This window comes from Merops nubicus, unplaced genomic scaffold (genome assembly GCF_000691845.1).
Source record: "Merops nubicus isolate BGI_N331 unplaced genomic scaffold, ASM69184v1 scaffold5523, whole genome shotgun sequence".
Taxonomy (NCBI): Eukaryota; Metazoa; Chordata; class Aves; order Coraciiformes; family Meropidae; genus Merops; species Merops nubicus.
The window spans coordinates 88287-112879 of NW_008600897.1; the positions used below are offsets into that span (position 1 = coordinate 88287).

Here is a 24593-nt window from a genome sequence, read left to right on the forward strand (position 1 = left end):
CTAAATAAAATACCCCAGGCATTTATTCCTTTCACTATCCATTTCTTCAGTTTCTAACTCATAATGTTTCATGGCAACAAAGTATCGGATAAAAGTTTCACCTAATGCTTCCTTAATGCATGAATCTTTCTCTAGTGCAACAAGAGCATCTTCTAGTTTCAGAGGGACTGATGAATGTTTTAGATCAGCAGTGTGATTTTCTTCTTGGAGCATGTCATCATACCTGAGTCCTCTCTTCACTCCATCTAGTCCTGCAGCAATAGTGGCAGCAAGCACCAGATATGGGTTTGCTGTGGCAGAACTTAATTTATTCTCTATGAGAGTGCCTTTTCCACCATGGCATTTGACATTAAAGGCACAGCTGTTATCATTATATGCCCATTTTGCATTTACAGTCTCTTTTGATTCTTTACTGTATTTAGAATAAGGCTTACGGCAGCTGGTAGTAGGAGCCATCAAGCAGCTAATAGCTGCTGTGTGTGCCAACAGACCCGATAACCAATTTTTTCCAATATCTGAGAGCTCCTCAACTCCATAACCAGCAGAAAACAAGTTCTTCTGCCCATTCAGATCCCACAGGCTATGTGACAGAGCCCCTGAATTGTAGAAGCCCGATTCTGAGAAAAAGCTAGCCACGTAGTTATACTTCTTAGCCACCTCTTTAATGCCTGTTCTAAATGTGAAGGCACTGTCAGCAGCATCTATGCCAAATTCTGGATGAAAAGTGATCTCCATTTGCCCGGGCCCACTGGAAGAAGAAAAGCTTTCAATGTTGGCACCAGCATAATACATTCCTTCAATGAGCTCCTGAATGAAAGTCTGGTCATGGTTATTTAGTATCGTGGCTGCAGGGAAGGATATTGTCTTCGAATTTACAACCTCAGTGATGCCATAAATACAAAATTCATAAGTGAAGGCAGACTGGAGAGAGAAGCCGTTGTCCTGAAGCTGACTCAGCTGTTTCTTGGCAATGTGCCTGGGGGAGGTCATGAGGGGGTTGCCCAGCACGGTGAAGGAATCGCATATCACTCTCGCAGTCTGCTCAGTCCAGGGCAGGATGCGGAATGTTGATAAATCAGGGTTCAGGATTATGTCGCAATTAAAATTGGTCGCGTTTATATAATCGAATTCATTATCTTTAGGATTCAGTGTCAGCTCCAGATAGCTTCTGGGCATGGCCACACCATGAATTGCTTTCTCCTAAACACAGAGCAGAATGACAGATTAACAAAAGAGGAAACAACCTAACAGTATTTTTATGTATGTAAAATAAATAAAACTCAGACTCTCAGTAAGAACAATAGTATTTTTCTTAAGAGAACACTAAAATCCAGTGATCCCTAAAGTGGAGGGCAACAGCCAGTTACTGTGCCTTTGTGAAGTAGAAAAACTTTCTACAAGATTGGTAGGAAAACCCTGGCATCAAGTACCCCAATGATGCAATTTCCATAAAGAACGAAAAAAAACCTCAACACTTGCATTCAAATCTTTCATGGTATTTATACAATTATGGGCATCACCAGTTAGGTGTGAAAGTTGCAAGTCAAACTTCTATCCATAGTTACTCTATTAGGCTTCCACACTCTCTGAGCCATATCCTCCATATCCTTTACATAGATCCAAGTGATCACAAAAGACTTATGGATATATGAATTTAGGCTGTGATTTCTCTTTAAATGTTACAACATATACCTCACTGTTTTCCAGATACAAAGTTTAACTGAAAATTCTCACTTTATGGACTTAGTAAGTTTGGGAGTAAATGCAGGAAAGCATTTCTAAGTGATAAATTATTCTAAAGTTTTGGTAATTGCCACCCTCTAGGTAGCAGTCAGGATATAGTTAGACTCCTCCATTTGAACAAACTTCTGCAGCATACATACAGGAAATGTAGATAGAACCCCAAGGAAGGACCATCTACCTTCAAAAAAACAGCTTTACAATTTACCTTACATTTAAACCTTTAGCTGATTAAAAGTGCCATCATGTCAAGTTCCATCAAGTGAAACCTGGCTCAAGTTTACATCTTACCTGTATTCTTCTAAGGGAAAGAATTACCATCTGAATGAGCAGAGACAGAAAAAGCCTAGAAAGGGGTAAGCTCAGAGCTGCAAAAATAAAATTTTTCCTATCCAGATGGAAAACGGATTAAATGTTTCAAACTGTATACAATGGCTTCTCTTAAAATAAATGAATAAATAAAGTCTGCCTTCTCTTAAGTAGGTGGCAGTTCAATGGTAGCAATCCTCCCTGTGTGACACCCACAAACAAAACTGCACTGTAGGGTGAATAATGCTTCAAGATGTCTAAGCTGTCCACTTGACGTGGAAAAGGTGTTGAAGGCAACCACCCTTGTATCTTTCCCTCCTACAACACCCAACACCAAAAAAAAGGAAAAAAAAAAGGGAAAAAAAAAGGAAAAAAAATTACTTTCCACTGCTCTGCATGAATACATGCACGTGTGTGTGGTTTTTTTTTTTTTTTTAGTGTCTAAAATTTAGACTGTCAGGCAAAGCTCCAGTTTCTTCAAATAGCGAGGTAAATACAAAAGTTGTCTCTGAACCAGCTGATCTAGAAATTTGCAATTTCACATAGCAACTAAAAGAGAAGATACAATTAACCTACCACCCCTCACAAGAATTAAAAGTTTATTTTGATAAAATCCAAATGACATCAGAAAGCAAATTGTATCTAGATGATACAGTAGCAGTTTAGTAGTATCTAAAAGGGAAATAACAAAAACACAGCTTAGGCTTCAGAAGATACTTGTAACAAAAGTGCTCTATGTCTTTTCATGTTCCACTTTTTTTATGACCACTCAGGAGAGCATAAACTATTCATAGTGAGTAAAATGTAGTTATGCACATGAAGTTATCCACAGAAGCAATATACTGAAAAGTCTGATCGGTCAAGGATGCACATGATGAGGATTGCTGCCTAACTTGGTTCTTGTTTCCTGAGTCATCAAGTCATCACATAACCCAATAGTATTTTCTTAAGGTATTGATAAATATAAAATTTCTCATAGCTAAAGTGATTTTCATCCAGTCATTTTCTTTTTTTCCTTGTTTATCCCTTTCTTTTTGCAATTTACTGCAATTTACCGATGTTCAGTAAAATAAAATCTTTATAATGCATTGAACCTGAAAAGATAATTCTGAGGGAAGAAATTATTAGAACTTCAAATAACTGAAATTGCTAGCCTTATTTAGTTAGATTACTGTTTGAGGGACCAGAAGAATAGATGATTGCAGAGATGAAAAAAAAAATCTGGATACTTTGGGAACATGAACAAGTGGAGGGAACAGATAATTTGTTCTAAGCTTAAGTTTCTGTCCACACTGTGAAAAACAAGTAAATAAATAAATTAAGGACAGGGCCATGAAAGCACATAAAGGTACAGCCAGAAACAAACAAACAAAAAACTTACATGAAAAAAGCGAGAAGGAACATTCTTTGATCTTGACACACCATGGAGGTCTATTGATTCAAATCTGACAAACTGTATGCTGTCCCTGGCCATCTGCTGCTTAATGAATTCAATATGAGAGAAGAGGTGAAGGAGAGTTGGACTTCCAAGGCCGTTTACATCAGGCTCTCTGCTGGACGCTATAAGTGAAGAGGAATGTTCACATCAAACAAAATAATGAATGCTGGAATGCAGGCTGTTCTCCTAAAAATTACAATGGTGGGAAACTGTGACACAGAGTATTAAAACAAAAATAAGAAAAAGATATGGATCACAACATATTTTTAAAGACTTTTTTTTTTTTTTTTCCCCTGGGGACCTGTATAAAATCCATTCTTTTTTGCGATGGTCTATAACTTAAACTTTTTTTCAAGTTGATAAGAGAGCGCAAGGGATTAACGTTGTAAAGCCACAGATTTCTGAGGGACACCTCAGCTGTTTTGTTGAGTGGTTTTAGGAGCACAAATAGGAACTGGATATCTATTTCCCACTGAAAGCAGATAGAATTCAGATGCTGTATTTTTTTAATGCCTTTGAAAAATGCATGGGTACAGAAACAAGATAAAGAGGGCACTTGTCTTCTACTAAACCTTTCTCAAGACCTCCCGAGGAGGACTGCAGTCTTCTACACCACAGGCAGCAGACTTTTAAGAGAAGTTTACACGTTTATGCATTTGCTGTTACAGAGTTATCTTCTTAACTGTATTACAGCAACTGTAGGACTGTATAAACTTCTTGACATGAAAGCAGCAACCTCTGAATATAACGTGTAATGGAGCTGAGAGCTGGGCAGAAAAACTTCCTTTCACAAACCTCTTGATCTTGCAGCCTGTTTTTCTTTTGAGTTTCTTTTAAGTTAAACTATGCAAGGTATTAATTTCCACTTAGTACAATAAACCAACAGACCAAGACTAAAATTTGGTAATAAGATATGAAAAAAATGAGAAAAAAAAAATGTTTCTTTCTGCATTTCTGGGAGGAGAGTCCTCCATTCTTCTGGAGGGTATGATTAGATGAAGTTTCGCAGATCTTTCAGATCCACAGTGGAAGATCACCAACAGCAGTCATTTACCACCGTACTTCAAGTGGAATTTAAAAGCTTCATGCTGAGGCACTGCTCCAAATTTCTCCAGTACTGAATTACCCAAACTAGAGTAGATGTCCTTTAGCAGTAGCCAGCAGCACGAACACATCTTTCTGACCTTTTCTTTGAGGCAAGTAGAACTGCCAGCTGTGAGGTTGCAAAAAGGCTCTCCAGTTAGCCCAGCACAAGGGTATCTGATTATTCCCTGAAGAGGAAGAAAACTCATCCACAGCCATCAGCTTCTTGGAGTCATTGAATATTACTGGAACATCCTCCAGCTTCAGATGGCAAGGAGGTGACAAGGATACTTTAGGTCAGTAAAGTAAGAAGAGGTGAAGTAATAACAGTGCTCCCTGAGGAGCAAGAGGTGGAAGCTCAGGAGAAAACCTGAAGTAAATACAAGATTCTATAGAAAACAGAGTAAAAAATGGAAAATGTAAAAGCAAGGAAAAAATAATTTTGTCAGATCCACTTCTTGTGACATCTTTCCTTTTGATCTGCTTCAGCTGTAAGCTGCTTATGGAAATAGCTTTTTTCCACTGTCCTGTCCTATAAAATGAGGGCATCATATCCTTTAAAAGATGTACATTAAATAAGGAAGTCCTGTTTAAACATTTTGTATAATTCTCACTCTGTTACAGACACTGTCAAAGCACAATAGAGAGCAGGGACAAGAGGCAAACTGTTCTTGTCTTGCACATACCATCCTAGTAATACATATGTGGATACCACTTCAGTCACTAACATCATTTTATCACATAAATGTTTACTGACATTTCGCAGATTTGACCTCTTTAAGAACCTGACCACCAATTCAAAGTTTATTAGTGGCTAGCAAATGTGGCTATTTATTAGATTAATAGAATTTTTTTAAGATTCTTCCTACATATTACAGCACGTAGCATTTTCTTAAGCTCCAGGGACAGAAGCCTAATGTTTTTGCCTTTGAAAAAGCAGTGTTTAAGCCTTCATTCAACATGTGTTTCATTTCCTGCATAAAGATGGTAGATGTTTCCTGCCTACCACCTGTCACACAGAGATTTTTATGTCTTCATATTATTCAAAGCACAGTTTGACTGACAAACCCTGACATCAGACTATTGTCAACTTTTGATGTAGATTTTTCAAGTAGTTCTTATAATGTCCTAAAATGTTGTCTGTTTAAATTTGCATCTACTGAACAAGCATCTTTCAGAAAAAAAAATATAATTCATTAAAAACAACTTTAACTCTGACCCAAGTAACTCTTTAAATCAGTGTTCCTAAAATATAAATGATTTATATAAATGATATAAAATCAAGATCTAAGAAAAACACAAATGTGATATTCATTCATATTAAAGATGTGTTAATTTGTTTAAAAAGTAAAACTACAAATATAATTAATTTATACATCAACCAATAATACGAAATTTTCCACATTTTACGTATACCTTCTGTCTTCAAGATAAAGTTATTTAATAAGTGTATAAATACATAATTAGGTTATATGAAATAACATAAATTAATGGAAAATTCCTATGAAATAATGTTTTTAAAAAATATTAAGGAAGCTAAAATTATTATCTGAAGAAGCAAGAATCTGTCCTCTCCAGTTGGACTTGTTATGGTTAATGATAGATTTTTTTTAATTTATGAGACTAAGATGTATATATTGGTCTAATATATCTAAAATTAGTCTATATATCAGTCTAGACAGCCTAGTAGTCAAAAGACAGATACCTACTCATTTACAATACTCATTACCCAAAATCTGTTAGAATCCATAGAAAAACTCCTGCAACTTTTACATACTTTTTAGAGGCAGTTCATCTCTCATATCGTTTGCAGATTATATTTCCCATTGAAATAATAAGTTCTTGTAAATTGTATGATAGATGAAAAATATCATCATGAATGAATATCTCTGAATGATTTTGGAAATACCAAAGGGGGATTTGTTTATTAAATAATATTTAGTGAATCACTACTGACAGTACTTAACTTTTTTCCAACACAGGTCCCAGAATATATTTGCTTGGTAGTCACTAAATAAATCACTGGCAAGCTAAGTACATGAAGCAAATGACGACTAATGTTTGGAAAGGTGTAATAGGGAACTGAGTACTCTGTCTTTTCCCAGTTCATATAGTCATTACCCAGAACATTAGTTACTAGAGATAATGTAGCTAATAAATATTAGACAGGTCTAGCTGATTTAGATACACAGGCTAAAAGTCTTACATTCTTATGAGGGAGGGCTGTGTTCATAAGTATAACTGTTTCTTTAGCTTTCTGGACTGCTAGAAGTAGTGGCATCTTGATTTTCATTTCAGAAAACTTACTTATGGGAAAATACATGTAAACTTCACAAGCTGCCGGAATTTGGTTGATTTTAATTTCAAAAATCAAATACAAATCCAGACTGGCCATCTTTCTTAAAGCAGAATGGTACATACAGCCTTAGATATCTAGAGAGATACAGACTTTGATATCTATCTTAGATATCAAATCAATAGTACCCAGCAAAGCACTTACTGTTTGTTTTTTTACAGTTCCACCCATATTCCCCATTTAAGTTACCACTGAGAAACAATTAGTACTACTCATGTTTCTTTTGTAATTGGTACAAAATATATACAAATATAAACAAATTAACTTCACATATTTAAAACAGATTAATAATACAAAGCTAAAAATATTACCAAAAATCTACAATTTATACAAATTATATTTTTATTATTATTTCTATCAGAAACGTGTCATTCTTAGATAATTAATATTTAAATCATTCAGACTGCTGAGGGCAGCTGACACTGGGCTAGGAAAAAAGTTAACATCAGCTTTATCTTCTCAGCAACAGAAAAGTACCACAACAGAAGAATAGTGCACATGTCCCAGATCAATCTGTCATTACCTGCTTGTTCAAAGAAATAATTTCCCTTGGTCCCTTATTAAATCACACTGCATCAAAAGCAAACAATTTCTTAGCTCTATAAGGGGTGGATGTGTCAAACTGATGAAATGAAAAGAACATGCTACAAGTTATCAGGGGAGCTGACAATGAAAGAAACAGGCTGACCTAACAAAAGTTGCAGTATTGGAAACTCTTCGCTGAAAAACACGGCCACCAATCTAAGGCAGTAACAGCAGACACTGACAGGGAGACTCCACATACAAATCATGCACTGGAGAAGGAGAATTGTTTACATCAGTCCTCCTCCACTCTCTTCCTCCCACTACCTCTCCACCAGCACTAGCTGTGCCAGATGTTTTCATTCCTGATACAACCCTGCTTCAGCCACCCAGCGGCTGCCCATACTACACCGCACCATGAGACAGGGTCTGGGCATGGCCGAGACCCAAGCAGCATCAGAGCACACGTCCCTGTGCTCTGGGGCATATTGTGGCACCCATTATTGTCTCAGAGCCGTAGGGGAATAAAAATTCTTGCAAGTGTAGGAATTGATATGCCAGTCAAGGCAGCGTTCCATCACTCTAGATCTGTCTTTGGCACCGGTTATTAACAGGAAAGGCAAGATGTTCTTTGCAAGGTAATGGGTCTAAAAAGGATGGGTTTTGCAGTTCCTTCCCTGAGAAGGAGGTCTCGTGGTTAGGAGCAGAAGGGTTAATATCTAAATTTGTCTTAATTTCTTCTTGATCCTTAAAAATCTAACACTGCATGCTCCACAGATCTATATGAATATTGACCCCCTTTATAAGACCAAATACCTTGTGCTGATGATTTCCACCAGCAGTGTCTGACAGGGTAATCACATATCTATACTCTTCTCAATTTTATGAGAATTCCTGCCAGTACTAATTTAAATATGTCTGCCCTCCCTTACAGGACTCTGCTTCGTGTGTTTAAGAACAGCCAGCCTACTTGGCTTGTACAGCATGTTACTGTTCTCACATTTCTCTTCAAACATCAACAGCCTCCATTTCTCCAGCCTCATATGTCCACTTCTCCTGTGCTAGATATCATTCTTATTGCTAATATGTAAAGCCTTTCTTTTCTATTCCTCTCTGGAGCTTAACATGGCAAATAGACAGGAGTACTGGCTTACATTTGAATAGTACTATTGATGTGAGTAGTGTTCAAAAGCATTTTCAGCTGAAAACATACGATTTACGTTTATTTTCACCAAACAAAAGTTTTGCCAAAAATGTTTACTGATAGATCAGTAAACTACTTATTTTCTGCAATAAAGTACATAAAGGTTGTTTGCTACCTCAGATTTTTGCTCCCTTACAAAACCTCTAACAGGGGAATAAATTTGTAAGCATAACAGAAACTTATCAAATCATAGGACACAGTAAAAATATTTCCCTCATCTGTTTGATATTGGTACTTCCAATATTTTTTTTCCATCTATTTCTTTGTCTCCTGACAGTCTGCTTTTTCTTTTAATCTTAATTGTGAAGTAGGTTTTTTTACTGATATGGCCACGGAGGAGCTCAGGTCTTTTTTTTGGTGAGTTCTATAGCTAATTTAGAGAGCTATGAACAGCTTCAATCATCCATGAATTATTCTTTCCAAACTGTATAACAAGATGATACAGTTTCTCAGAGGAGCTACATCATTCAGAATCAAATACAAAATAATATTTTTTTCTCAAAACAAAATTAATCACCAATAGTTTTCTATCTTCCAGCTTTATAAAAATGACTTCTCTGTATTGAATAAGAAAATGATCACAGTTTTATAGAAAGGTTAGAAAATATTTCATGTGAAAACTAAATATACAGATGTCTGATAAAAAAAAAAAAAGTAATACTCACAAGAACTACCTAATAATTCTAAATAAGATGGATCTAGAATGGCATGTCTTTCTTTAAACTCACACAGAAAATCTAGATTTAAGGAAGGAATCATGGACCAAGGCTGAGGTATACATGAATAAACTGAGGTATACACTATTCCATACTAGGTAACTCCTTCTGGCCTAAAAATGTTTGACCTAATTTAAAAAAAAAAAATAAATCAAGTGAGAATGAGTGAGAGCACCATGTTAAATGATAAGTAAGATTATTTAGGAAGAGGAGACTTCGCCTTGTTTCGAAGGTAAGGACTAAACTATTATTGAATATGTTGTAGGAGAGGCAGATGGCAGAGAGACCAAGCAGAGAATGCATTTCACTTACACTAGGTCTAAATGAATAGCTTGGGCAACCTTTCACTCTTATGAGAAAGGAAGCAAGCTCCTTTAATGAGTGGGAAGAATTACTGTCTGAACATCCCTCTTCCTCTCACAGAGTCATAGGATGACTAGCTTACTCCAGGCACCAGAGACAAATGAATTGGATCTCACCCGAAAGGAGACAAAATAAATCAGAAAGATGGGATGGAAGTGGTGTCTGTGCATTTTTGTTTTGTATAGATTGAAGGGGAAAATGGAAAATCATACAGAGTCACAGAGCAGGAAAATTTAAGCTGTTGGTATGGAAGATAAAGGATTTAAGCGTTTTGATTTGCTTTAAAGAAAAATAGCTGCTTTTAGAACTTGTGAGGTAAAAAATATAGGTTGATTATAGCTCAGTTCAGAGGGAAAAGGAAAGAAATAGGCTGAAGATGTGATAGTTTGTTCAACAGAAAATAAAGGCAATCAGGAAGCTTTAGAAAGGAGCAGAGCTTCAGCCCTGCTATGTTAAAGTTGAGTTCAAAACGTAGAAAAAGAAATATTAGAAAAAATCTATTCAGATGCGGATAGGTGAGGAAGGACCATGAAAGAACAGCATGGCTTTCGTTTTTCACTTTAAGAGAGATGTAAGTGCAGATTGTGTTAAATACAAAGCAGAGAAAGGTACCACGTGAAAAACAGTCCCAAGTAAACCCCAAAGTAAGATGTGGTTATTCTGCAGGAATGGCTGCAGAGGCAGTGAATATGAAGCACCTGGAGCAGGAACTTATGTACCTCTCCTGTGCTCACTTATTTCTCCTGATTGTCCACTTACAGCTCCCAAAGAGTTTCTGTTTCTATTTCCTTGCCACTGGCTCCACTTACTGAGCAGAATCAATAGACATGGACATGCTCTTCCAGGTGAGCACAGAAGACAGTGCAACCACAGAGAGAGTTCAACTTTTCTTAAAATTCTGTGGATAAACTTTTTCATTTCAATCAAGCAAAAAGCCTAGGTTATGTGTTTTGTTGAACTCTTCTTTTCAGAATCCTGCCCCTAGGTATTGTCATTTGTGACACTAGAAATGAAAGCTTTAAAAATTAACAGTGACAGTGTGAGGTTATGCATTGTAATAGAAAAGGGAATTGCTTGCAGGATTAACAAAATCCACTCTTAAGTAAGAAATACAGCTTGTAGCTACTTGGCATGCTTTTCTTTAAAACAACAACTTGGCAAAGGAACTTAGTGTTTGGGGTCAGCACCCACATAACATTTCATGTGATTCTTAAGCATTCAAATTTTTTTGTTGTTTTTCTGTGCACTTGGAATTTCAACAGTTGCTATGTAACTACTCATGACTGCAGCCATAGAGATTTTCTTTCTTCAGAAATTTCCCTCTCCCTCCAACAGTTCCTAATCCCATTCTGGTCATATTTACATGGCCTCACTTGATATCTATACAGGACAATGAGCTCTGTGGAGAGGACCTGCTAAGGTTTCTGGGGGTCAAGCTCTGCAGTCTACACTCAAGCAGCTCTTAACAAACTTTATTTTATCCCAGCTACAGATCAAGACATACAAAGGGAATTTGAAACCTCAAGTGACAACCTAATTCTAGTGTGTTTCCCACTTACAGGTATCTGCAGATGCTGTTGTCTCATGATTTCTCCTAAGCCTGTGTGATAGCACGAGGCTCCGCAGGTCCCTCTGGTGGCATGCAGTGTGTGTGGCTGCTGAAGTCACCTGTAGCCCCTGGCTCTGGCAGCCCATAGCTCCTTGTGACATAGAACCCCAACAGTGTGGTGTATCATGATTCTTGGGAACTTCACATTGCTTAAACAGCTATTTGCTTGGGCATCCTCTCTGGCTGCTATAGTAGAAATACTTTAATTTAGTAGCATGCAGAGCAGCCTGTGATAAAATCTGAGGTCAGAGAGGTCAGTCTGCACTTACATTGTATGCTATATACACTATACATATAGTACCCGAATGCATTCATTTATGTGTGCATATACATGCTATGAAGTGTTATATAATGCTATAAACACTAAATTTCATCTGGATTTTTACTGTTTGGAAACCTCCCTTTTGGTGTCCAAGAATGCAGGTGCTGAACAGTTTAAAAAATGTCTGATTATTGACTACATACCAATTTGCAGAAGTGAACATATCTTATACAGATACTTATGCAAATGAAATCCTAAATTCATGTAAGTGCAGTCAGTATATTTGCCTAACTAGCTACATGTGTCAGCTTCTGTCTCTCCATGGTGAAGAATTAGATTAAAAGAGCTTTAGCTTTAGCTCCAATTTCATTGACACCATCCAAGTAATATTTTTCACAGTGACCCAAATGTCTTTCATGCTAGTCTCTCTCTTTTTTTTTCCATATCCAACACTTCTTTTGCAAAGGAGCTGATAACAAATGGATAAAATGCACATGCAGTAATATTTCCGTGATTTCCAATCAGTATTTTGGATAATGTATATGGATTTATTGTTTTAGAGAGATATTAACCACGTAACTTGCATGACCGTATTTCAGTCCTCTGCATTACACTGAATCACTAAAGCTCAGCTACGTGTCTTACCCTTTCTACTACTGACCTCTAGAGACTGTCCCTTAACTGCATACTTTTAGAACAATAATGCTTTGGCCATACCTTGATAATGAATGGATCTGAAATAAAACCTCCTGTAATTTTTTCAAACATCTTGGATCAAATTTTCTGATTTAAGCAAGTTCAATTACTTGAAAACTTGCAAATTACAAGAGGCTGTATTTCAGATCTATTCAATGTCAATATACATTTAGATCCAGGATTTCAGGCACTTTGGTAACTAAAATATTTAAGATAATATTTTATTCATAAAAAATACAATATTTAGGATTTTATCTTATCAATCCTAAATTATCACTGGCAGCAATTAAATATTGTTTATGTAAAGGCTCATTAAAGAGTGTAGAATTTTATCTGAAACTTTCTTCTCTTTGGTTATGTTAATGAACGTATTCAATGACAATTAAATTTCAGACACATACATTTCTAATTAAGTAGAAACTATTTCTGTGCTTTCCATTCACTAGTGGAAACACACACTGAGCCCTACAATAAGTTTGGTCAAAACCAAATGGAACTCAAACTTAATGAGGTTCCAAAATTTTTAGCTTTGCATATGTTTCTGATGAGACAAAACATTTTTCCCCCACCTCCCTTCACAGTGAGTTCTCATCTATAGTTCTCTTACAGTACTTATTATCACCAGTGACACAGAGTAGGATTAGCCCCAGGTGGCTTTAGGCATTTTGGAGTTAGGCAAATAATCTAAAACTGATCATCATGGGACTTTCACATTCAGTGGGAAGAGATGCCCACCTCTAGAAGTCAATTTCTCAGCTACCTCTAGTACCTCTTTGCAGACAAAATGCCTGTCCTTCTCTACTGACTAGGTAATCAGCTTGGATGCTGGGATTAGCCACTTCACTTTAAGTGGCCCAAGTTGAGTTGAAATCTCCCTGTGGAACCTACAATTAATCTCATCGGTTCCCTGTATCTTGTAAATGGTGTTATGACAAAGAATAATTATTCCCCCCTTTTTAAATACATTTGCTGGTTTTATAAACAATAAGAAAACAACAGTAATATAAATTTGTTAATGTATTTTGCTAGCCTTTCAGCAGTGCAAAAAAAATGTAAATCAGAGTCAACCGTAGGCAGAGAAATAATCCTCTAACCTCTTTATGCTATTAGACATTAATAGAGAGCAGTTTGAGCACAAAATATCTTTTCAAAGCTTTATATTTCTCATGCAGTGCCCTGAGTCAGCACTGATAATGTTCATGGATATCTTGTTCAGACTTGTTTGAACTGGATAACACAATTTGTCCACTGAGAAATCCCATTGTAGCTAACAGCATTTGATATATTCAAATTGTCTGTTTTCAGAGTGCGTATAGCAATATTTCTACACATCTGAAAGAAGATTTAAAAAAAAAAAAAAGGCAGGATAACAATATTGTTTCTAAAACATAATTGCTACTATTATATTTCACTAGACAGTGATGGACAAAGTATTTTATCAGTGAAGAGAAGAGATTCATCTCTCTTGTATCAGTGAGATAAGTCAGAGGGTAAGATATCTATCTTGAAAAGCTGATAATATGATCTGAGCTTGATGCTCTTGGAAATTTATTAATCTGATATCTATTCAGCTGGTAAATTGTTGTTTGTGTGCTGCCTGGAATAGACACAAAACAGCAAACGAAAAAAATCAGGGCCATTACATTACCATAGCTAATGATAGTTTTCAGTTTGCTGATCTAGCCAACCTAGAAGTATAGCTTTTACAGTTTAAAAAAAAAAAAAAAAATAAAAAAATCACAGCCTATTAGTAGCGGTTAATTGGCTCTATAAACACTTCCAGAATGGGCTTGTTGAACAGCACGAAGATAAGTGGAAGCTCTCTGCCTCATTTGCTTTTCTTCCCCTATAGTTTATATGAGATGTTTTTGCATTCCAGTCTTCTCACAGGACAGATAATTGAAAACATCATCCTTACATGGGAGTCATTTCTGCTGCTGAAAATGTTAACAAAAAAGAAATTTTAAGAAACCCAGATGCTATCAGAGCTTTTTAATGTCCAGCAGACCTTTGGAAAATGTTGCTTGTACTCAGTTCAAATGTGGAAATTTTTCAGTTTTAGTGACAAAGACATAACAATTTGTGCATGAGAGTTTTTGGCAAGCAGCTGGCCTTCATAAATGCCTTAAAAAAAATTAAAAAAAAAAAAAAGGCAGCAGTATAAATGTAGAGCAAACCTTCTGATCCATCCCAATCACACAGAAACCACAGGTGTCAATTCTCTCATGCACTAGCTCTGACTAAGGTTTGCAGCTTAACAAAACCCCACAAAGCAGAGCAGCAGAAGCGTTTTCTTTGACAGGACAGCAGGTGGTGTTTAAGCATCCTTACCAGCGTGGCCTGCAGAGTCAAACTGAATCTCGGGAGGTGTGCTTTCTGCATGTGCAGGAGCTGCTGGTAGTCCCAGAATAAGCTGATCCATGTCGCTTCCAGATGGCTGCTGCTGATCAGACCCGGCAGAGCTGAGGATCAGGAGAGGTTTGCTCTGCTGCCCCAGTCCCTCCTTGTTGAAGCTATGGTACTTTCGATTCTCCTTTCCAAAATGGGGACTAAATGTCTCAAAGGGTCGGCCCAGCTTGTCAGCTGTTTTCTCCCGGGGCTTCAAATTTTTCTGAGAAAAAGTGCCACCCGCCTTGCCACTGTAATTGGGCGGATGAGCAGGCAGAGGACCTTCACTCAGAAGATTTTTCAGCTCTTGCAGACTTAGTTTAGAAATGTCAGGTGCCCCTGTGAAGGTCTCTACAGTGTCAGTTCCTTTTGTGGTTACAGTACTGCCCAGGGAGCCCATCTTTGTCACATGAAACTTGACATCTTTTTCTTCCATCCCATCCCATTCTTTTTGCTTACTCTCTGCCTTTTTACTGGCCTCTCCTCTGCATGCTGCCTCTGGGCAGCCAGCTTTCCCTGTGCTCCTCACAGGTTGCACACCTGTGTGCTGCTCCATTTTAGCTGGTGTATCTATTTCCTCATGCATTTTTCCTATTGTTCTTTTAACAGTGTCAGCACTTTCCTGGATTTCTCCAGACTTTTCTTGCACGTCGCTGTCAGGATGGGAACTTCCATGACCCTCTCTGTTCTCTTCTAATGGAGGAAGGCTAGTCATGGTTTGAAGGGTCTGGTCTGGTTGTGGTTCTGAGCAACCAGTGATTCCTTGAAGATGACAAGGATCTGGGTTTTTTGAGGTGCGGGACAGCTCCATCTTCTCATTTTCTAAAGGAGGAATGTACTTTGTAGGAACTTTGACTCCTTTTTTCTTTCTGAAACCACATATATTGTTGCCATCAACTTCATCATTGTCACTTTCAGATGTGTTCTGTAACCAGCAATAAAATATACAACCAAATAGCATGCATGAATGAAACAGAACATGGCAATGGAGTACTACCACCAGCTGCATTTACCTTGTAGCACTTCCATTGCTTCTTGCTGATGGAGGTCTCTGTAGACACTTATTAACCTTCAAATTCTGCTATTTTGATTTAAAAATTGTGCACAGTATTTTTTTTCCTATTTCTTAAAACAAAGCTGGTGAAAATGCCTAATAATAGTAGATTATAAGACATTATACATTGTGTGACAAAACCTGTCAAATGTGCCATTTAAGTGTGAAAAAAAATTTATTTTAAGAATTACATTTAAATATATTATTGCTCATACTAAAAGTGTTTGTATTTATAAAGGGAATTCATTATCCTGAAGCACAGAACACTGGCAGTTCTTATAAGTAAGAGTGAAATCTGAAAGTAAGCTGGTTTAAAATTAATTTCAGCATCTAATTTGGTCAAATAATTGAACTTCCAGGGCAGTGGTCAAAACAGCAAAGTTGTATTTCGATGTGTAAGCTGAAAAGAACTGGAAGATTATATTTACCTTTATATATGGCTTTGATATAATGCATATTGTAGTTCTGGGAGCAGATTTTAAAATGGATGTAAATGTGGAGAAAGTGCAAAAAGGAGCTACAGAAATTAGTCTCCTTCCATTATCCCAAAGAATATCAAGAAGTGTCTACATCATCATCTCTCCTAAGTATCCTGATCCAATCACAAGTGTAATTAATCTGATCGGAACAGGGAAAATGACAGGGAAACAAAGCCAGACAGATTCAAATTTTTAAAATAGCAGAGATATTTAATATTTATTTAATATTTATTTAATATTGTGGATGATTAATTATTTCACAGACTATCAAGGTAGGGACTGAATTCTCCATCTTATGATGTCTTAAAGAACACTCCATAATATGTTTTAACCAAAATATGTCACTCCATAGCCAATCACAAACTGTTACATTGCTTATTAATACCTCCTCAAGCTTGTATTTAAAACTTGGAAACGTAATCAACAGTCCTTGGGAGGGGCTTGAATTAACACCTGTAGAACCACTGGGAAATAAGAGATATCCTCTGAATGAGACTGTTCTTTACCTTTTCCACAAAGGAATAATCTGCACTCTCTCCAATTTCTGAATTTCCAGAAGAAGTAGGGATCTGCACAAAAGCAAAGTGAATGCTAGTCTGGATAAGGCAAAGAGATTCCTGTTGGCACATAAAAGCACGCAGAAGAAAAGGCAGCAGCGTGTGACATGCATATGGAAGGAAACAGTTACATGGCCTCCATTAATGTTATTAACATCTCTCTTTTTCTGTATTATTTCTCTCTATTTTTCCTGTTTTCTGATTATGCTATTTTCCATCACTACCTATTAAAAAAAGGCTTATGATTTCTCTCCTAACACAGAGCTCACAGAACTATTCCCTTCCTCTCTCCCCTCAGCTCTAAATTTCTGCAAGACTATATTTACAGCTACTTTAGAAGCTTGCTGGGGCATTTCTGTTAGCGTGGAAGGCAGCTGGCCACCAGCTCTATAGGGAGAAAAAGCCACTCTGTGCCTGTAACTCCCATGCAAATACCTTGACAGTGACGTGCTTGTGACAAAAGCACACAGTTGCTGGCTCATTCACAACAGAAATCCTTGCTTATCCCACTTTTAGTACTCAGTTTTTGATGAATCCATTTCTTCATCAAAAGGCTTTGGTTTATTCCTGTAATACACCCATAATAACCCCATAAAATAATTCGGAGTGTATTGCTGATACATCTACACATTCACCCATGTAGAATAGGCCTAATTCCTACATGCCTATATCATTATGGAATATAAATATAATAAAAGAACTTTTCTGAATAACAAAGCAGGAAAAAAAATGCTTATAATAGAGAATTATACTGGAGAATTTTAACACTTCCATTAATAATACAAGAAAGTTAACAAAGCTGAGGGAGAAACAGTAGGTGTGGAGGAACCAATGTCTGCCAAATGGAAAAATCAAAATAATTTTTAAATAAAAGAGACATTAAATTAAGTTTGTAAATGTGTAAAATTATTTTTTTCAGAGAAAGGAGGCAATAGTTCCAGCTATGAAAACTAGTCATAAAAATACTGTATTTTTAAATTAATTTATGAAAAATATTTACTTAAATATCTTTAGTGGCAGAGGTTGCTGTCTGTCACTAAAATATCTCTACTTTGAAATAATTTCTACTTTATGAAGCTTTTAAAATTGTTTTGTTTCCTTTGAATAACTTGAAACCAGTGACACCATCATAACATCATCTGCATTTCTGCTTTATAATGTATTCTCCCTCTCTATGCTCAAAGATAGCCATTGAAAACTTTAATGCTAGACTAAGTCTTTTCCTGTTGTTGCTACTGTAGATCTCCAAAAAAATGTTCAGTAAAATGACTGTACGATAGAGGAGCACATCCTTTTTTGTAATACCTGTATACTGAAATCAAACAAAGAGTAGTTCATGTATCAAAAGAAAAAAAATCAGAAAACTTCCTGTGCACAGAGTTAATCATTCTAAATAGTTTCATGAACACAAGGCATCATTTCCCACATTATAATCCTTACAGAAACAAATTTCTTCTGAGTAGAGATGAGCAGGATAAAACTGCCATTGCCCTTAAACAAAACCAGCAATACTATTTACCTTTAAATAAACAAAACTCTTACATTTATATAGAGAACAATCTACATGTTAGTTAAAATCCTCAGCACAAAGCACACTGTGACTTTGCACAGGAGAATGACTCTTCATTTCTAAACAAATTCAGATATTTATGGACTTTCATTTAGAAATCATTCATAGTATTTTTTGCAGTGAATTAAACAGGGCTATTTTTGTTGCAAGGTACAAATACAACACACCTTCATATTATAGACAGTCATATACATGAGCTATGACAAAGCCTTGCTTGTCTACCAGGCTATGTGGTGTCTACCATCAGAAAAGGCCTAGCACCTGGACACAGAGGGGAGAGCGCGCAGGAAACAGAACTTAGAAAATGTCTTTTTAACATCTTATTTCTTACAAATATTTTCTACAGAAGACGGGGATGATTAAGTAAAATAGCAGCTTGAAAGAGTTACAGTGCAAGTGTGCTGGATACAGAGCGTTACAATTTCATGGAACCACGTATTCTGCTGTGCTGAAAGTAAAACAATCATGGCATTAATATTGCAAAAGTTATGATTATTTTTTATTTTGTTGCTGAATGTTTCTACAGTTTCATTGCTGTGTAACAACAATAACAGGAAATACTACAGCTACTTGAAAGTTCTTTTAGCCAACATTGTTCCTACTATCCTTCAATTTTTGGTTGCTCGTTTTCAAAAATTTACTAGCACTTAAGTCAGAGATCTTTAAATTTGTTTCTCTTTCGTAGCAAGTGAACTTCCCAAACTGAGTGGTGATTCAAATATTTTTTCCAGAAGGATTAAGTCCAAAATATAAACAGTGCTCACATTATGCCACAATTCTGAGGTTTAGATTATTTTTTTTCTTATGTTAATTAATTCTAGTTAATTAATTAAATTTATAATTAATTAAATGTTAATTTTGTATCTGATGTTAATTTTCACTGATCAGTATTGGTAGTCCCCCAAGTTCTGATTTCCCTCAAGACTTCTTGTCCCAGTCCTTCCAAAAACTTCTTGCCCCAGTGCTGGTACACCAATCCCCTCTGCACCGGGGTTTGCACCTGGTAAATTTTCAGTAGATGTGGACCAGCACAAGTCCTACAATAAGTAGGAAGAGTAGAGGTGGATGAGACTTCATTACCCTTTATGGATAATCCCAGCTCATACAAATAACAGCTTTGCTTGTGTTCAATAGACACCCACTGTGTCACATCGGGCACACAAGAATCTGAACATCTGTGACTGTCGACAGAGCATAGGGGCTACACTCATGCATTACAGCAGCATATTAGGGCACCATGCAGGTAGGAAGAGGAGACAACAGAGGACAGTATCAGCAAACAAGTATTTCTGTACTGTGCAGATTAAATTGCTGCCGCTACTTAAGCCAATTACATGACACTTCTGGCATGCCATTGAGTTTCTACAGCTGATAGATACTTTATATCTTATCGTAACACAAAAAAGATACATCTAAAGCAATTTTTCTTAATCAGTGTGCACTCACTTTTAGACTTTGTACAAGCTCTGAAGTGGAACATTAACTATATCATGAAATACAGCACTGCCAAAAGGCAGTTCATCTGTAAACCTGCCAATCCACAAACTGAGAGTATTTAGAAATGTAAAGTGTTGCCTTTGGGAGGAATAATAAGTGCTGAGATTTCTGGTGTGTGAAACACAGGTGAAAATGCAAGGCAATTCTTGAATTTTTGCCTCAAAAGGATTTTACAGGCAACTGAAAATGTCTGTAATGTCCTATGAGGCAAATTCAAAGGCTACAGAGAAAACCCTTCTATTTTTCTCCTACTTTTTGTTTGAGTCATGACCTCAGGCAAGATTGAAAATGTTATTTGGGTTTATAATCATAGAATCAGAATGTTTGGGGCTGGAATGGACCTTTAAAGGTCATCTAGTCCAACTCTCCAATGAGCAGGGATGTCTTCAACTAGATCAGGTTGCTCAGAGCCCCATTCAACTTGACCTTGAATGTTTCCAGGGATAGGGCAACCTGTTTGTTCCCTGTTTGTTACCTCTTTGGGCAACCTGTTCCGGTGTTTCACCAATCACATTTTAAAAAATGTCTTCCTTATCTCTGGTCTAAATCTACCCTTTTTTTAGTTTAAAACCATTGTCCCTTGTCCTGCTGCAACTGGCCCTGCTAAAAAGACTGTCCTCACCCTTCTTATAGATCCCTTTTAAGTACTAGAAGGCCACAATAAGTTATCCCCAAAGCTTTCTCCTCTCCAGGCTGAGCAATCCAAACTCTCTCAGCCTTTCTTCATAGGAGAGGTGTTCCAGCCCTCTGACCATTTTTGTGGGCCTCCTCTGGACTTGCTCCAACAGGTTCACATCCTTCTTGTGCTGAGGACTCCAGAGCTGGACACAGTACTCCAGGTAAGGTTTCATGAGCACAGAGTAAAGGTAAAGAATCACCTCCCTCAACCTGATGGCTATGCTTTTGATGTAACCCAGAATATGGTTCTGGGCTTTGAACACACATTGCTGGCTCATGTTCAACTTTTCATCCATCAGGTATCCCCCAAGTCCTTCTCTGCAGGGCTGGCCTCAATCCCTTCATTGTCTAGCCCATATTGATACTGGATATTGCCCTGACCCAAGTGCAGGACCTTCCACTTGGTCATGTTGAGCTTCATGAGGTTCCCACAGACCTATTTCTCAAGCTTATCCAGCTCTGGCATGTCAACTGCATCACTCAGATTAGCGTCATCTGCAAACTTGCTGAAGGTGCACTTGATCCCACAAGATCAAGAGATAAACCTCTCACAAAAACCTATTGATAAAAAGGGGGGGAATTGAAAAATGATAAAAAAAAGGAGGGGGACAAAAATTTTTTTTTATTAAAAAACGGGGGGAAAGGGAGTTAGTTTAAAAGATGTTCTGAGTAACTGTAGATGAATATCAGGAGAAGGATTTCTATCACAGGAAAAGGTGAAAGAGGCAAGTTGCAACTCCAGGAGGAGCCTTTGTATATTTAATCAAGAAGATAATCCAATGTTCCTGCTACTGGCTACCCAAAACGGTGAGGCAAACACTCAGCAAAATGCAGTGGGGTCTCAGTCACATTTTCATTTTCTCTTTTGTTTCTGATCATTGACCAATTTTAGCCATTATTTTAACTGATTATTAAGAGGTCAAATTGTGATGATCTTCCTGAGTTGTTGCTAAAGATTTTTCAAGAATGAAAGATTAATATTGCAAAGAACACCAAACTGTCAAAATATGGTATAACTAATTAGAAAAGCATGGGAAAAGAAAACAAAAAATTCAAAAATATTTAAGGTTTAGTTGGCCAAATGTTTTATTTATGTAATGTTAAACTGCTTCACTTAGGTTTTACTTTTTTTTTCTATCATATAAAACAATATTGAGAAACTGAAATTAAATGTTTCCAGTCAAAAGAAATCTAAATATATTGATGAAGGGTTGTTGAAATATTACATTAGTCACATTGTTTGAAATTTTTTCCAGTTTTATTTCAAAAGCAACACAGGTTTTCAAAGTATTTCAATTGCTGTGATAAGAGCAAATGATGAGGAATTTTTTGGGCTCACTCTGCCTTTTACCAGGTTACCCTTTACAGCTCCCTTAGGTTGGTACAGTCAAGTTCAATTAATCTTTTTTGTAGTAAGTCAAGTCACAGGAGATGCTGCTTAAGACCTTACACAAGTGTACTCATAAAACAAGTACATCCATGTCCAAGTGCTTTCCCTGCCTCTGACAGATGGAAAGCATTGCCCAGCTGCTCCCCTGGTAACCAAGCAGCAAAAGAGCAGAGAAGCAGGAACAAATTATCTACTGCTGGGAATTAATGCAGCTTCACTGGAGACACTGGAGCTACATAGATGTGTACCAGAAAGGAATCTGGCCATGCAGTTGTACAGAGGACATCAGACACTTCCAGGGAGTAGCTCCAGACAGAGATGGGCTTTGGCTCTTGCATGTGGTGCTAAAACAATATGTGCTGTGATAAACAGACACCAGTGGCTCGTAAACTAGACATGAAAATCACAGCATATTGTTAAGATATTGCTGTGACTAATTTCTCTCTCAGTGACCTTGTTTGATGAAGTAGCCCTCTGAGAGTGATCTACTGCCACAAAAATCTGCTAGTGACGAACCGGCAAGTGGCATAAATATTAGGTACACGTGATTATTTTGCAATTAGAGAAGATGAAGCACAAAGTTGCCATAGATCACAGGAGGATGTGAGGTAATGTTGGGAGCAGAAGCAAAGTCTCCTTCCTTCTTTGAAACTAAAATATACTCGATGTTATTATCATCCTTCAGGTGAAAATTAATGGAATGAGTTTAGCTCACAATATTGTGCCGCTTATTTTCACATCTGACATTTGCTTTCATCTGCTACTCCCATCCAAAGCTTTCATACTACATACACAAGTATTAGATTAGCTCCTCAAGATCATCGATTCTCTTGTTGTCTCAAAGCAACAGAGTCGTCCTTGTGGCAAGGTTATTTGCAAATACATTTCCTTGGACTATGCCAACTGCACCACATTAAAAAAATCCCTAAAGATAGTTTCAGAATGAAAAAGCTGATCCTGCCTTCACAATGACTGGGGACCTCAAAAGTACATGCCATCTCCAATTTGCAGCAGTGTGAATGAGGTCTAAAAGAAGGTTCCATTTAACAGCTGACTAATCCTCAGGAAGACATTTGTGAGGGAATGGACTTAATGATCTACAAGACTTTATGTCTGATTTCTATCACTCATTTAATGTACAAAGATAGTCTATGAGGCACTTGGTGACTCAGAGTAGGTGCATCTCTGGCATATAAAGTATACATTTGTTTACCCTGAGCCAAGCCACATTCCATACCACATTACATCTTTACTATTTTTAATGAAACATTTTTATCAATTTCAAGTTTTCACAATGAGATCTTCTGGGCACTACTCAATGTAACAGGTACTGTTTGTGTTTTGTTTTGTTTTTCCTTTATTGAAAATATATTTTACAATGTCAAGACCAGAACATGTTTTAAAAATACATTCATATACAAACAGAGTACAAACCTATATCTAGATTGGTAGCTTGACTCAAGAGTGTCACTTTTACATTTGGGTCAGACTCTGCTCCACAAATTGTAGCACTTGCATTTACCTTAATTATGCCAATCTTTTTTTCCCACAAATACTAATGGGACCAGATTTTAGACATCTATTTCTGTTACTTTTAATAGAGTTATGAATGAAAGACATAGGTACCTAAAACACATTAAATTTGCTTCGTAAAGCAAATGAGGTTTTTTTGGCTTAAACAAGAAGCTTTTCTTTGACCTGCATTTGCTTCAGAATTAGGTCATGCTCAACGTATGCGCATGAAGATCCTTGCACAACATCCACAATGAAGTAATCATTCACTTGAAATCTTGAAGAGGATTAAAAATTTGCTTTATATCAGCGTATCTGCTCAAACATAGTTCACAGCCAGTCTCTTACCTGTTGAGTAAGATCTTCCTTTTTGTTCATGTCCATTTCATTCTAGTTCAGGTCACCATTAGAAATGGCCTAGTAAAAACTTGGTAGAAAGACATCCCATATTTATAGGCATAATTACAATAAAGGTTAGTTAAAACAGAATTGCTGTGAAGTTCTTTTCCCAGAAGGCCATGCAGATGATGAACCATAAAGAGCAACCCCAACACATCATGGTCAAGAGCACTACCTTCTGGAACAGCGTTAAAGTAGTAAACTGACAAATGCACATCATTAGCTGCCTGCCTGCCTGCCTGCCTGCCTGCCTGCCTGGAAACAAAGACAACTGAGTATATAATTGTTTTGCTCAACTTTTCTCCTCACAAAAGGCTTTTGTCCTGTAAAAAGCCGTTTCTGTTCTGGAACAGAAGCTATTGTTAGGCTCCTTAGAGGTAAAACCTATATTGGGCATTATAACAACAGTATGTTTTTGAAGCACATGGGCAGAGATTTGAAAGGCACAGCACACTGCAAGAGCAACACACAGTACTACCCTGTCATTCTAGGTGCTTGTATGTTGTTAATTAATAGTGGTGCATGTGATTGCATTAGAATTGGGGAGAAGGGTCTTTTTGCGTGAGATATTTAAAAATATTTCAAAGATTAGATAGTTCATCTTGTCTTTCTTATGCTTTTTTATTTATCATGTTTAACATGAATTCAAACAACTGTGTTTAACTGGCATTTCATTCATTCAGGTTCCTTTAGGTGACACAACATTACAGGGTAACTTCATCAAGTGTGCTTACAACACCACTTCCCATCAATGGATCACTCAATAAACAC

The 24593-nt window shown here is 37.0% G+C and overlaps 1 protein-coding gene across 1 annotated transcript; it reads right to left on the reverse strand.

Moving 5' to 3' along the window:
• Window positions 1-23801, reverse strand: LGSN (lengsin, lens protein with glutamine synthetase domain). Its single transcript, XM_008937813.1, has 4 exons — window positions 23772-23801; window positions 14630-15611; window positions 3431-3609; window positions 1-1200 (listed from the first exon to the last, which is right to left on the reverse strand). The coding sequence occupies exons 1-4, from the start codon at window positions 23799-23801 to the stop codon at window positions 1-3; spliced, it is 2391 nt and encodes a 796-aa protein (XP_008936061.1).
• Between the last annotated feature and the right edge of the window lie 792 nt (window positions 23802-24593).